Source organism: Nilaparvata lugens, chromosome 5, assembly GCF_014356525.2.
Source record: "Nilaparvata lugens isolate BPH chromosome 5, ASM1435652v1, whole genome shotgun sequence".
Classification (NCBI taxonomy): Eukaryota; Metazoa; Arthropoda; class Insecta; order Hemiptera; family Delphacidae; genus Nilaparvata; species Nilaparvata lugens.
The window spans coordinates 35,895,879-35,908,487 of record NC_052508.1 but is presented as its reverse complement, the minus strand read 5'-3'; the positions used below and the strand labels follow the sequence as shown (position 1 = coordinate 35,908,487).

Below are 12,609 nucleotides of genomic sequence, written 5' to 3'. Positions count from 1 at the left end.
TCGTGTCGGATCCTTATAGTGTAAGGACCTTTCGTTTCAAATTTCAAGTCATTCCGTTAACTGGGACATGAGATATCGTGTACACAGACGCACATACACTCATACACACACACACACACACACACACACACACACACACACACACACACACACACACACACACACCACACACACACACACACACACACACACACACACACACACACACACACACACACACAGACCAATACCCAAAACCACTTTTTCGGACTCAGGGGACCTTGAAACGTATAGAAATTTAGAAATTTGGGTACCTTAATTTTTTTCGGAAAGCAATACTTTTCTTACCTATGGTAATAGGGCAAGGAAAGTAAAAAGTTTGGAAGACAATTTTTGACCCCGCAGTTCTGTTCAGGATAGTAAGGAGGTAAACATATCAAAAGTCCCCACCCCAACCCCTTGTGCTATGTGGGTGAGGGTGATTCATAAATACCATTTTTTGGTTTCTCACATATAACTCGGAAGTTATGCATTTTACAGACATGACTATTCTTACATAACAATTTTACACTTTTGAGAGCGCACATCTCGAAAACTGTTGGAGATATCACAAATCACCACTGAACAAATTAAATATTGTAGAGAATTTATCAAGTCTCATTTTTGAATAGTTAGTCATGTCGGTTGAACGCATTTTTCTCAAGATATGAGCGTGTAAGCAAAAGATTGAAAAATGCAACTTTTAAACCGCCCTCGCCCCTTTAGCACAAGGTGTAGGGATGGGGACTTTTGATATGTTCACCCCCTAACTGGTCCCAACAAAGCTGCGAAGTCAAATTTTTTTTTCAAAACTTTCTCTCCAAATTCCTTTGTCAATTGGTCAATTTCTGCATAACTGATGATCTCACACTCAACACTGAAGCACTCAGCACTGCTGCAACAGTCGTGGGGATGTGCGTAAACTTGTGAAATCATACATCAAATTAAAGAGAATTTGATGCTCTATAAGCTCATGATCGGCATGAATTTTCTGCATCGATATTCAAAAAGTTATTAGAGCAGAAATAGCATGAAATTGTAGGAAAATGTGTTTTTTTTTTCAAAAATGTCACATCTTTTAGAGCGGATATCTCGTGAAGTGAGAGAGATGTAGAAAAAGTTGTGAGATCAATATTGTAGGAAATTATGTAAGCTTCAATTTCATATTGGGTAGTCATGTCTGCAAAATGCATAATTCTCGAGTTATATGTGAGAAACGAAAAAATGGTACCGTTGAATCACCCCCACCCCCTTAGCACAGGTGGGAGGGGTGGGGACTTTTGATATGTTTACCTCCTTACTACCTTAAACAGAGCTGCGGGGTCAAAAATTGTCTTCCAAACTTTTCCCTATATAACACTTCGTTGACTGGGCTATATGGTTCCAATCAGGTACTTGTGGATGAGAATACTGCGTGAGGTCTACTGTTCACAGAGCTACTAGTATAATATTGATGTAGCATCACACTGGAGAATGCGAGAGGTTGATTGTGAGAGAGGGCCGGCTGTGCAACAAAACTAAAGTAGCGATTCAATTCAGAAACATACTCTCTTGTAAAATATACAATCCCCTACACTGAAATAATTTGGCTCCTTCAAGTTATGTGCTTCCAACTTGAGCATACCGCCCGTTGTTCTCTCAATAATATTCATTGAACGAGCGTTAGCAAGTTCTCAATTTTTAACCAAGTTCAAAGTTGTTGCCAGTCTGTGGGTTTGTTTGTTTGAATGTACTGCAATAACTTTCGAAAGAGTTGATCGATCAGCTTCAAATTTTTAATACTCACTCTTCAAACTTTTTTACAGGTCAAGTACGTTGAACAACAGAATTTTTTACTCACCTTTTTCAGGAAATAAAAGTAACATGTCTGCCTTACTATTATCCTTCAATAACATACGCGTAATATTAATAATACAAATTCTGATGGCAGTTTGCTCTGACGTTTGTATTATTAATTTTACGAATTTGAATTTTGATTCTGAACCATTCACCCATACGGAGAAATCTATGAAGTTCTATGGATTCATATAGGCCTACAGCTTAATATTAATAGGGAAACAACTTAATGATCCTTTTCGAAAGATAATTTGACAGTGGGCTCCACTGGGAAATCCTATTCAAATTTTAAAAAAAATCAGTAGGTAGCTTCAAAATTTAGGTCTTCAATCTTGGTTCCGCCACATTGAATCTAACATTTTTTATGGGAAGGTTTTAATACAAGATTCGACTAAACAACGAGAGACCCAAATGAAGGGATTCAAAATATGAAAAATGGGAATGCGAAAAATATTATAATAATTGAAACTCCAGAACATATCATTTAATCAAGAGACATTAATTTCAACTTTGAAATTTTGCATTTTAAGGATAATATGGAAAGAAAAGGAATTCCTCCATACTCTGATATCACTATACATATATATCATCTACTCTGAAGATAGGATTAATCAGACTATAGAATTATTCATAATCAATCAGCTGACAAGTGGATAACACAGATGTCTGGAAAAACCGTGCCAATATCTATAAGGTCTACAGTTTCAATCAAATACCTTAAAGAGATATGCATCTTCATGGTATTTGGTTTTAATACCTTGTTTTGTAGTCATCCTATTACATTAAGCAAGCAATTTCTGTATATCTGTTTATATTTTTATGTCTGGTCATTTATGTTCAACGGATTTCGAAAACGGCTCTAACAATTTTCACGAAATTTGGAACATATACCGTAGTAGGTTTATGATATAAAAATTTGATTGCACTAGGTCTTATCCCTGGGAAAACTCACTGAAGGACATGAAAAGGATAACAATAATTCATCCTTGGAAAAACAGATGATAATTTTGTCGTCTGTCGAAACAGAAGATGCGTGTGTGGGAGAGAGACAGAATTAAATCCAGCTGTGTAATCAATCAGCGAGAAATATTATCTAGAAATTTTAATCAACTTGATCAAAATAATCTGATTTGTTGACATGACATGATAATCATTCTAAACTAGGGTATATAATAATTTTCAAAGTTATTCATTATTTGACAATACTAAGTGATTAGTGAGTGTTATTTTGTTATTCAATTTGTTTGTAAATAATCTAAATTAGACCTTTTTTTGTTTTTAAATGTTTGGACTGAATATTTAACCTGAATGGAAGTGTATGTAACATAGCCTACTATCTGGACTATTTATAGTAAACAAAAAAATTAATGTATAAATAAAAATTCTGGGAAGAAACAGTTTTGGGCTGTGCCTGTTAGTCCTTCCCCAATCATTTCAGAGAATTGTGTTCTGTTTATCAATAGTTTATAAATAAATAACGAGCGAAGCTCGGTGCCCCGATATTGGTATTATTATGCGTGCCTATCATTATCAATATTCTCACTTTTGAAAAAATTATAATATTTTTTATAGTAAAAAATTAATTCTCATCAGATAGGAAGATTATCACAGAACTGGATGAATTATATCATATGCAATACAAATTCAAACGTGAACTGAGTTTCTTTTCAAACAGGTGACATTGGTTACTTGTGGATGAGAAAACTGCGTGAGGTCTACTGTTCACAGAACTACTAAATACATTCCAGTACAATTATCTTCTCTCACCATCCAATATCGGGGCACCGAGCTTCACTCGTTATTATTTTATTTATTAATAAACAGAAGAAAATGATTGGGGAAGGACTAACAGGCACAGCCCAAAACTGTTTCTTCCCTGAATTTTTATTTTGAGGTAGTGTTTATATTTTACAGCTGGCTATTCGTCAGTTTATGAATTTCGGGAATGAGCTATTTTGATTTTCCACAGATGCACTCGCTCACTCACTTTATTATCCACAGACGACGAAAATCTCAGCTATTTTCCCAAGGATGAATGATCCTTTTAATGTCCTTCAGCGAGTTTTACCAGGGATGAAACCTAGTGCAATCGATTTTTTATATCATAAACCTATTATATTCCAAATTTCGTGAAAATCGTTAGAGCCGTTTTCGAGATCCGTTTGACATAAATAACCAGATAAAAATAAAAATAATTACAGAAATTGCTCGCTAAATATAATAGGATTTCTAAGTGGAGTTCATAAGTATCGTAATCTTGCTATACAATTACCATACAATGATTAAAGCTGATTTCATTCAACTTTATTATACTTTTCAAAGTTTTTGTATTCTACTCATTTCCATTGACAACATGCTCACATATCCAATCTTCCTGGAATTCTATCTTATGATTATTATAAATATGCCTCTACATCTCCATATTCCAAGAAAATGGTATTTCTATGTTGAGACAGAAATATACTAATTTTAACTATAATAGAGATAGATCATATACTAAAATTAGCTTATAACAATCAGGCAGTTGCTAGGAAATATGAAAAGATAGACCAATTGTCTGAATGTTCTATTGCTAGTTTTCAAATAAAAGGAAATTCAAAATGAAAAACAATACTAAAAAAATTTATTATCTTCAAAATACTCAATGTTCGAGTATATTCACCCTCAAGTAGACTACATTCAACACAGTAGAACCTCTATAATTTGTAGCCTACGGGACCAAGCGCTGAATACAAATTTTGGTGGGTGACGAATATATATCAAGCTCTGCAATATCAATATATATTATATATATATAAATCAGGCTCTGCAATATCGTGGCTGATAGAACAAAATACGAAAAAATTGTACCATGGATACTGTTCCCATCATTACCCATAATTAATTCATGATAATTATAGCCTCTATGAATGGATATTAGAAAATATTGCTATAAATATTGATTTGACATACTTGTAAAAGATTTCAGAGATCAATACCTGTTCATGTGCGAGCTCTTTAACCCAGGGTGTCTCCAGTTATATTATTATATGTGGATCCATAGATCTTTCAATGAACTCATGACTGGAGTTATCAGTGTTACAATGGAATATTAGTGTATTTATCTTTATGGGAATACTAATTACAGTGTTTTTGATGGCAAAACTACGAGTTATAGAGTTATCGAGAGGTTTCAGTGTACTCACTAATCTTGATAATTTAACTATTAAGTGAAGTTATTCTTGTTTTCTGTCAAGAGATTCACTAATAGCTTTATTATTCATGCTCCAAATAACTGCAGGAAGAAACAGACAACTGCACAAAATAGGAATGATATATAACGAATTATACAGTTACAAGATAGGTCATCGCCTGATATAACTACGAAGAGAGATAGAAATGAGTAATAGGTTTCAGAAATAAATTGTCAATGGTCTTGTTAAGAATAGTCTACACATGGGGGTTCATCAAACATTGACCATTGTTTGAATAAACTTGAATAAAACAAGACAGCTCTGTGTATTACAGTCCGTCCAAGAAGTGTAACTTAACAGTCTTGTTTCGGAAGTGTCAGAGATTCGATGTGTCTGACTTTGTCGTTTCTGTATGAATGTAAAAGTGTCCGGTTTTGGCGCCTAACGCACACGCCAATTCCAGACTCTTTCAAAACAGTCTTTCCCTGTCGCTGGCATATGGTGTCGATGGATGAGATAGTCACTGTTCACTCCTGTCAGGTTCTGGGTATGTCGGAGGACTAAGGTGGCGCGTACCCCTGATGGGGCACTCATGTCAGGTTCTGGGTATGTCGAAGGACTAAGGTGGCGCGTACCCCTGATACTGACACGTGAAAATCAAGCTATATATTTCAGTTGCAAGGCTTCATCTAAGGGTCAAGCCACATGAAGCGTTTTACAGACTAGTCGGCAGGGCAGGAAGCTCTCCGATTAGTTGATTATCAGTTGATTCCCGTCCACCAACCCAATGAGCTTCCAGCCCTGTCGACTCGTCTGTAAAACTCATGGAACTAATGTCACATGAACCAATGAACAAAGTTCACGACAATACGATGACGTCATTAACCTTTGGTTAATCGCGGTTGAACTTGATAGAGGTGAATACAACAACGTTTAGTAAGTATCCAGGAAACGAATAATGTACTGTAAACCAATAAATATTTTTGAAAATGAATAGATTGTTGTTTTTTGTTCAATGAAAAATAATTGTCATTTGATTTGAGAAGTGACCTGCAATGCCACCTGAGCACGTGTAGATTGCGGGCGCCGCCGGGCACACAGGTCATGCCGGGTGGCCAGGAGCAGTGGGCGTTGGCCTGGCACTCGCCGCGACGCAGGAAGCGTGGCCAGAAGTAAGGCCCCAGGTCGTCCCATGTGAAGTGGATGGGACAGGTAGCGCGGCTCACCAGCCAGCCGGCCACCAATTCGCGATACTCGGTGGGCAGTTCGGCGGGCAGCTGCAGTCTGCTGTCCTCGTGTGACGCGTTCACCAGAGCACGCAGCTGACGCACTGCCTTACGCTCGCCTTCGTCCTCACTCTCCTGCAACGCCAACGATCAAGCTATAGACTGCATAAGCAAAACACAAACTATAATCTCATATAGCCAACTGAGTAAGGTAGCCCCCCAAATAATTCTATAGCCCGGTTGCACAGAAACCGGTAAAATATTAATCGTGATTAATTTCACGATCAGAGTAGGCTTTTTTTGAAAACACAGCTACTCTGATTGACTCTTGTGGAATCAACCACAGTTAATATTCAACCGGCTCTTGTGCAGTTTAATGCACATACAGTTTAATGCATACGATGATGTATAATCATCGTTTAAACTGTAGTCTTCAGTCTGTATTCAGCAGCTCATGATACTTATACGAAGTTTCCTCTCTGAAAGCACTGCACCGACTGAGTCGGATCGACAACTTGGCAACTGCGCTTCTTTCTATGACTCCACTCATCACTGGGAATGGAGGATCTCCCTCCATTGGGAGTCTGTTCCGCATAACCCCCAAGTCGGAGGCTATTTTGAATGGACTATAGAAGATAGAAGATATACTTGGTAATTATGTTGAAAATAGAAATAACCGTGAACTCCACTATTTAGCTATATGGAGTATATGAGTTTATGCTAGTAGTTCATTGGAAATGAATGAACAGTTCCAGCCTCTACCAGCAATCTACTTCTAGCTTCATCAACGGGAACTTACTACACTTAGTTCCTAAACACAATAGGTGTTTGAATAATATCATCAAGTCAGCAAGTGTGTAATAATATCAATAGCATATTGATACAGGGAAACACTAGATAGATTAGAAACCATTCCTCTCATAGTCCAGTAGATGATTTTCCTGTACATTCCTGAGATTTTGTAGCCATGTTATCCAAATGGCATTATTTTGAGTCACTGAGAAGTAAATTAGTCACTTCTCCACTATTATACTTCCGTATTTTGCTTCAGAGAGTGAAATGTGACTTTGGATAGTACCTGAGTGGAGGTGAAAACTTTGTTTACTCCATGACTAAATAGGTACGATTCACATCAACTGTGATCAAATTGGGAGCACTGATTCTATTTATAGAGAGAGCTGACAGTATGAATTCAATCTCACTATAGAAGCTCACTCACAGGCAACCGATCATGTGAGGAAGCTTCTTCCATATCTCTGTAAAGTATTGATATCAAAACAAAACACTGTAATGTTTTTTTTAAAGAAATAGAAATACGAATAGTGATTGATACTCTAGTAATGTAATTGATTCAAAGTTAAGCGATAGAGGGAAACAAAAAGTTTCAACTTCGCCCAATTAATTGACTGGATGTTTAACATCATGATTTAATTTGCTACTGACATTTGGAGACATGGGCCGGACACTCTTCATCCAGAGCGCATCGTAGTCGTGGCCAAGAATGTTCTTAAGAGTGGGTTCATGCAGGTCGCGACGTCTTGGCTTGAGCGCTGACTTCCTCATGTTGGACCAGAACTGAAGAGGCAGTTGGGTGCTGCCCAGAAGCAGGGCGGGTGATGTGCCCACCAGGCCGGTGCTGTCTATCGAGTCCCCCCCGGCACCACCAGGGCACCCCCCTCTCAGTGACACTAACACAGTCACAGTCTGCCACACACTCAGCATCTGCCAAAATAGACACACACTTATCAATCAACCTGATGCTATTGAGTCACAGAAAATAGTTTTTGGAAATTGAAGCTGAAAAGAGGCTACAAATAATATATAATATTGTAGGATTTTTTATTTCAAAATAAGACTTCCTAATTCACTTCATAAGCTTCCGTTTATTTTCGTTAAGATAACATTATTATTTGAGCTCAATACTGTTGCTGTCCTTTTCTATCATACAACAAAACAGATAGCACTATCTCTCTCGCGCTTCGCAATGTTGTCTATTTGCCAGAATATTTTATATTTACTTTTGACAGTGACTGTACAAAAGTGAACAAACCATATTCTCAGCCGCCATTTTTTTTCTTCATTCTATCAAAATACTTGAGTACACAAGTCGTATAATTGATTTAAAATGTATTTTTGAAACAATGAAATAATTTTTAAACATTACCGTAAGCAAAACACAAATAAGAATACCTGAAATGACATTTTAAAAGTTGATAACTAACCATCCTAGACTTCATCCAGTTAGTCTACCCGTATATGTTAGACCTACTTGTACCAGTATAAATAATATTGAAAAGTTATTTCAGAATTAATCCATTGAAATTACTCATTTTTGAATAGGATTTCTATTTTTCTATTATTTTTTAAGAAAATTGGAATATATTACCATCCAAATTACTCAATTTCTGTTGTTTTTAAAAACAGATTATGTATCACAGCTTTTTAAATTAGCCGCCATTTCAGGTTTGTATAAAAATAAAAATCTGATCTCAGTCATGGAAGCAAATTTTTGAATCAAATTTTGGAAAATATATTTTCTTGATCAATTTGATATTAGATTGATTATTTTATCAAGGAAATAATAATTATTATTAGATTAAATTTAATGAGATGAATAATTGAGTAACAGCTGTGTACAGTCAGTGGCAAAATGGAGAGACTTGACATCGTTTTTCTCCTATCTTTCCTCACTGCCATTATAACGTGGACCTCACTATAGTAGTTCTGTGAACAGTGAACCTCGCGCAGTTATAAACCGCAGCCTCCTCTTATACTGTCCATAAGAGTAAATTATCCTGTCTGTATGTCGTGTCGGCGAGATATCGGTGTGAAAACGATATTGGCGACTTTAATGGCTGTCGGGTTGGTGTATCAAAAATGCTAAAAACAAAAGTTAATCTCCTTTCAAGACATACTGGCAACAGGATAGCCAGAGTTCAAAGCAGAGAAAGTTCGACAGACAATACTATGTTATTTTAGTTATTAATTGCATGCTCAATTGCACGCAATCAATAATTCATTTGATAGTGCATAACAATTGCATTCAATGAGGCGTGCAATAAATAGTCTACACAGCTTTTTTACCAAGTTACATTGAGATTTTGAATTGCATACGTCATGGCATTGCATGGCATGGCATCGCCATTAGGCGACTAATGGCTGTTCGGGTTAGTGAATCAAAAATGCTAAAAACAAAAGTTAATCTCCTTTCAAGACATACTGGCAACAGGATAGCCAGAGTTCAAAGCAGAGAAAGTTCGACAGACAATACTATGTTATTTTAGTTATTAATTGCATGCTCAATTGCACGCAATCAATAATTCATTTGATAGTGCATAACAATTGCATTCAATGAGGCGTGCAATAAATAGTCTACACAGCTTTTTTACCAAGTTACATTGAGATTTTGAATTGCATACGTCATGGCATTGCATGGCATGGCATCGCCATTAGGCGACTAATGGCTGTTCGGGTTAGTGAATCAAAAATGCTAAAAACAAAAGTTAATCTCCTTTCAAGACATACTGGCAACAGGATAGCCAGAGTTCAAAGCAGAGAAAGTTCGACAGACAATACTATATTATTTTAGTTATTAATTGCATGCTCTATTGCACGCAATCAATAATTCATTTGATAGTGCATAACAATTGCATTCAATGAGGCATGCAATAAATAGTCTACACAGCTTTTTTACCAAGTTACATTGAGATAATGCCATGCGTCATGGCATTGAATTTATAATCTTTCAACAGCTGATTTATGATGAATAATTCTATAGTCTGATTTTTACTCTAATATTGGCGTATGAAGGAGGCTCCTTTTTCCTTGTATATTATCCTTGAAATGCAAAATTTCCAAAAAAACCTTGGTATATACGTCGATACGCGATTTAAAAAGGAACATTCCTGTCAAATTTCAACGATGGAAATTTCTGTTTCAATAAGCTGCCACTTGGATGATCAATTTTTCCTCTCAAGTTATCTCAGAGATGAAACTAAGCTCAAATTTTTGTTTCACGGACCTACTATTTGCTAGAAGCATCTTATGATCTGCCCTCTATCGATAATAAATAAAGAAATTAGGTCACAGCTTGGCATGAAAATTATTGAGTCTAATCATTTGAATTATTAATTGATGTGTTGGAAGTGCTCTGTAGTATAGTAGACTAATTGCAGCGAATTTTGTGTAATATTGAGCGGGGCTTGAGAATCGACCTCGACTTTATCCATTGGCAATTAATATTATTCTCGTTGACAGTTATCAAATTAGCAGTGATCATGTTTTTTTTTTGCTTTTGCTTGATACAATTGAAAATAGAATTCCAAATCAAGTTTATTTGGAATTGGTTGATTCTGGTATCCATGGATCGCTTGCTTATTCTGGAATTCCTGGCATAGCCTATCGCTTAAGCTTGTTTACACCGAAGTTATTGACAAAATGTTGATAACTTAATCCTTATGGTTTCTATTAGATTGAACGGAACTTGACTAACACATATGTTCATCAAATGTTTAAATTTTGTTAATAACTTTGGTGTAAACGCAGCTTTACTCTTCGTTTCACTTATTCAAAAGTGTAAAAGCAGCCAATCCACTGATTCTTTCTTCCATGGAAGTCCATTTATATAATTATGAGAGTCCATTCACAATAATTAGTCTGAAATTAAATGTGGCTGATTTCTCATGACCTGAACTTTACTACCATCATTATTAAAATAGGAATTTTCAAGTGGACATTTTAATGTTAATTTGAATAATTCTGAATAGAGTTTATTCAATCACTTTGATCATTGACTACCATTATATGATTTCTTTCATTAATCTTAGCTTGAATCCAAAAGCTTAGGTATGAAAATTTGAATGTAAATTAACATGTAACTTAATTTAATTTCTATCTAGATTGAAAACTTTAGTATTTACTTGTGATTCATTAATATAAATATCAATAGGTTTGTCTTGTGTCATGTAATGACATCAATATCGGGGACCGAGCTTCGCTCTGGAGTACAATAGCATAAAAAATTCATTACGAAAGAAGAAATTATAATATCATTCATAGTTCATACAGAAATGTTCTATCTAATGACAGTAAATTGAGATTTATTCCCAGAGGAACGCGAAAATTTCCCTCCCAAAGGCCCGGTTGCACAAAAGCTGGTTGAATTTTAATCCTGATTAATTTCACGTGAACCAAATCAGAGAAGACCATTTCAAAAAGATGGATCTACTGGAATTTATCAGGATTGAAAATAATCCGGCTTTTTTGCAACCGGCACTAAGTACTTGATTGAATGATTACAAAAGTTCAACAGCTGAGTCATAATTTTGAAAGAGTCCCACACACATGAACTCACTCACTTACTTCCATCATCAACAGATGACGAAATAATAATTATTATCAACTGTTTTTCAAAGTATTAATCATCCTTTCAATGTCCTTTAGCGAGTTTTCCCAGGGATGAGACCTAGTGCAATCGAATTTTTATATTATAAACGAGATCCGGTGAAATACAAACATATAAACATCTTAATATCTAAACATCCAAACATCTGAACATCTAAACATATAAACAGAAATTGCTCGTTTAATAGTATAGGATGAAAGGAAATAGATCCAGCTGATGGAATATTAAGTTTTTTCGATATAGTTTTTAGCTGATTTTCAAACATGAAAATATCAGGTCCAGGAGCTCAAAAGCATGTTCAATTTCAATCATGATTGAATTCCATGAGAACTAATCAGAGCAGGGTTTTTTTTTTAATAGAAGGCTTCTCTGATTGGTTCTCGTGGTATTTAGTCTGGATTAGGAATTAACAGACTAGACAACTGGCTCTCTAAAGGCCATGGCTGCGTAGAAACATAGAGCAACAGAGGAACCAATACAACAGAAGCTGGAGAAATTAGTCGCATTTCTACCACCTCACAATAAAAATCAATTCAACTAACATATGTTTGGAGAGATCGATTTTAAATTTATTTTGCTATCATCCAGTCACTCCCTGTACCTATTCTTCCAGATGTTCCATGAATACTGCAATGTTTTAAAATAAGATCGCTGAATTTGGTAACTCAACTGCAGCTATTATAATCTTTTTCACTTGCTCACACTTTCTTTTCCTCGTTTTCAACAGAGTATAAAAACTTTTTTTGATCAGCTGCTACTTGAGGGAACAATAATCCTCTCTGAAAGAGCTTCAGCGATTTCTCCCAGAGTTGAGACATGTTCCACAATATTTTTTTATCACAAACGTACTCTATTCCCGATTTAATAAAAAAATTTTAGAGGCGTTTTCGAGATTCGTCAGACATACATACATATCCGCAAACACACATATTTTAACAGAAATTTTTCGCTC

At 35.7% G+C, this 12,609-nt stretch overlaps 1 protein-coding gene across 1 annotated transcript in view; it reads right to left on the bottom strand.

Annotated features, from left to right (window-relative positions):
- LOC111059809 (noggin-1-like) overlaps nucleotides 1-12,609 on the bottom strand; it is a 90,655-nt gene that overhangs the window by 15,449 nt on the left and 62,597 nt on the right. The window contains exons 2-3 of the mRNA XM_039428267.1: nucleotides 7,697-7,975; nucleotides 6,090-6,388 (exon numbers count right to left, since the gene is read on the bottom strand). Coding sequence (XP_039284201.1) covers nucleotides 6,090-6,388; nucleotides 7,697-7,975 — 578 coding nt within the window. The remainder of the gene's footprint in view (nucleotides 1-6,089; nucleotides 6,389-7,696; nucleotides 7,976-12,609) is intronic.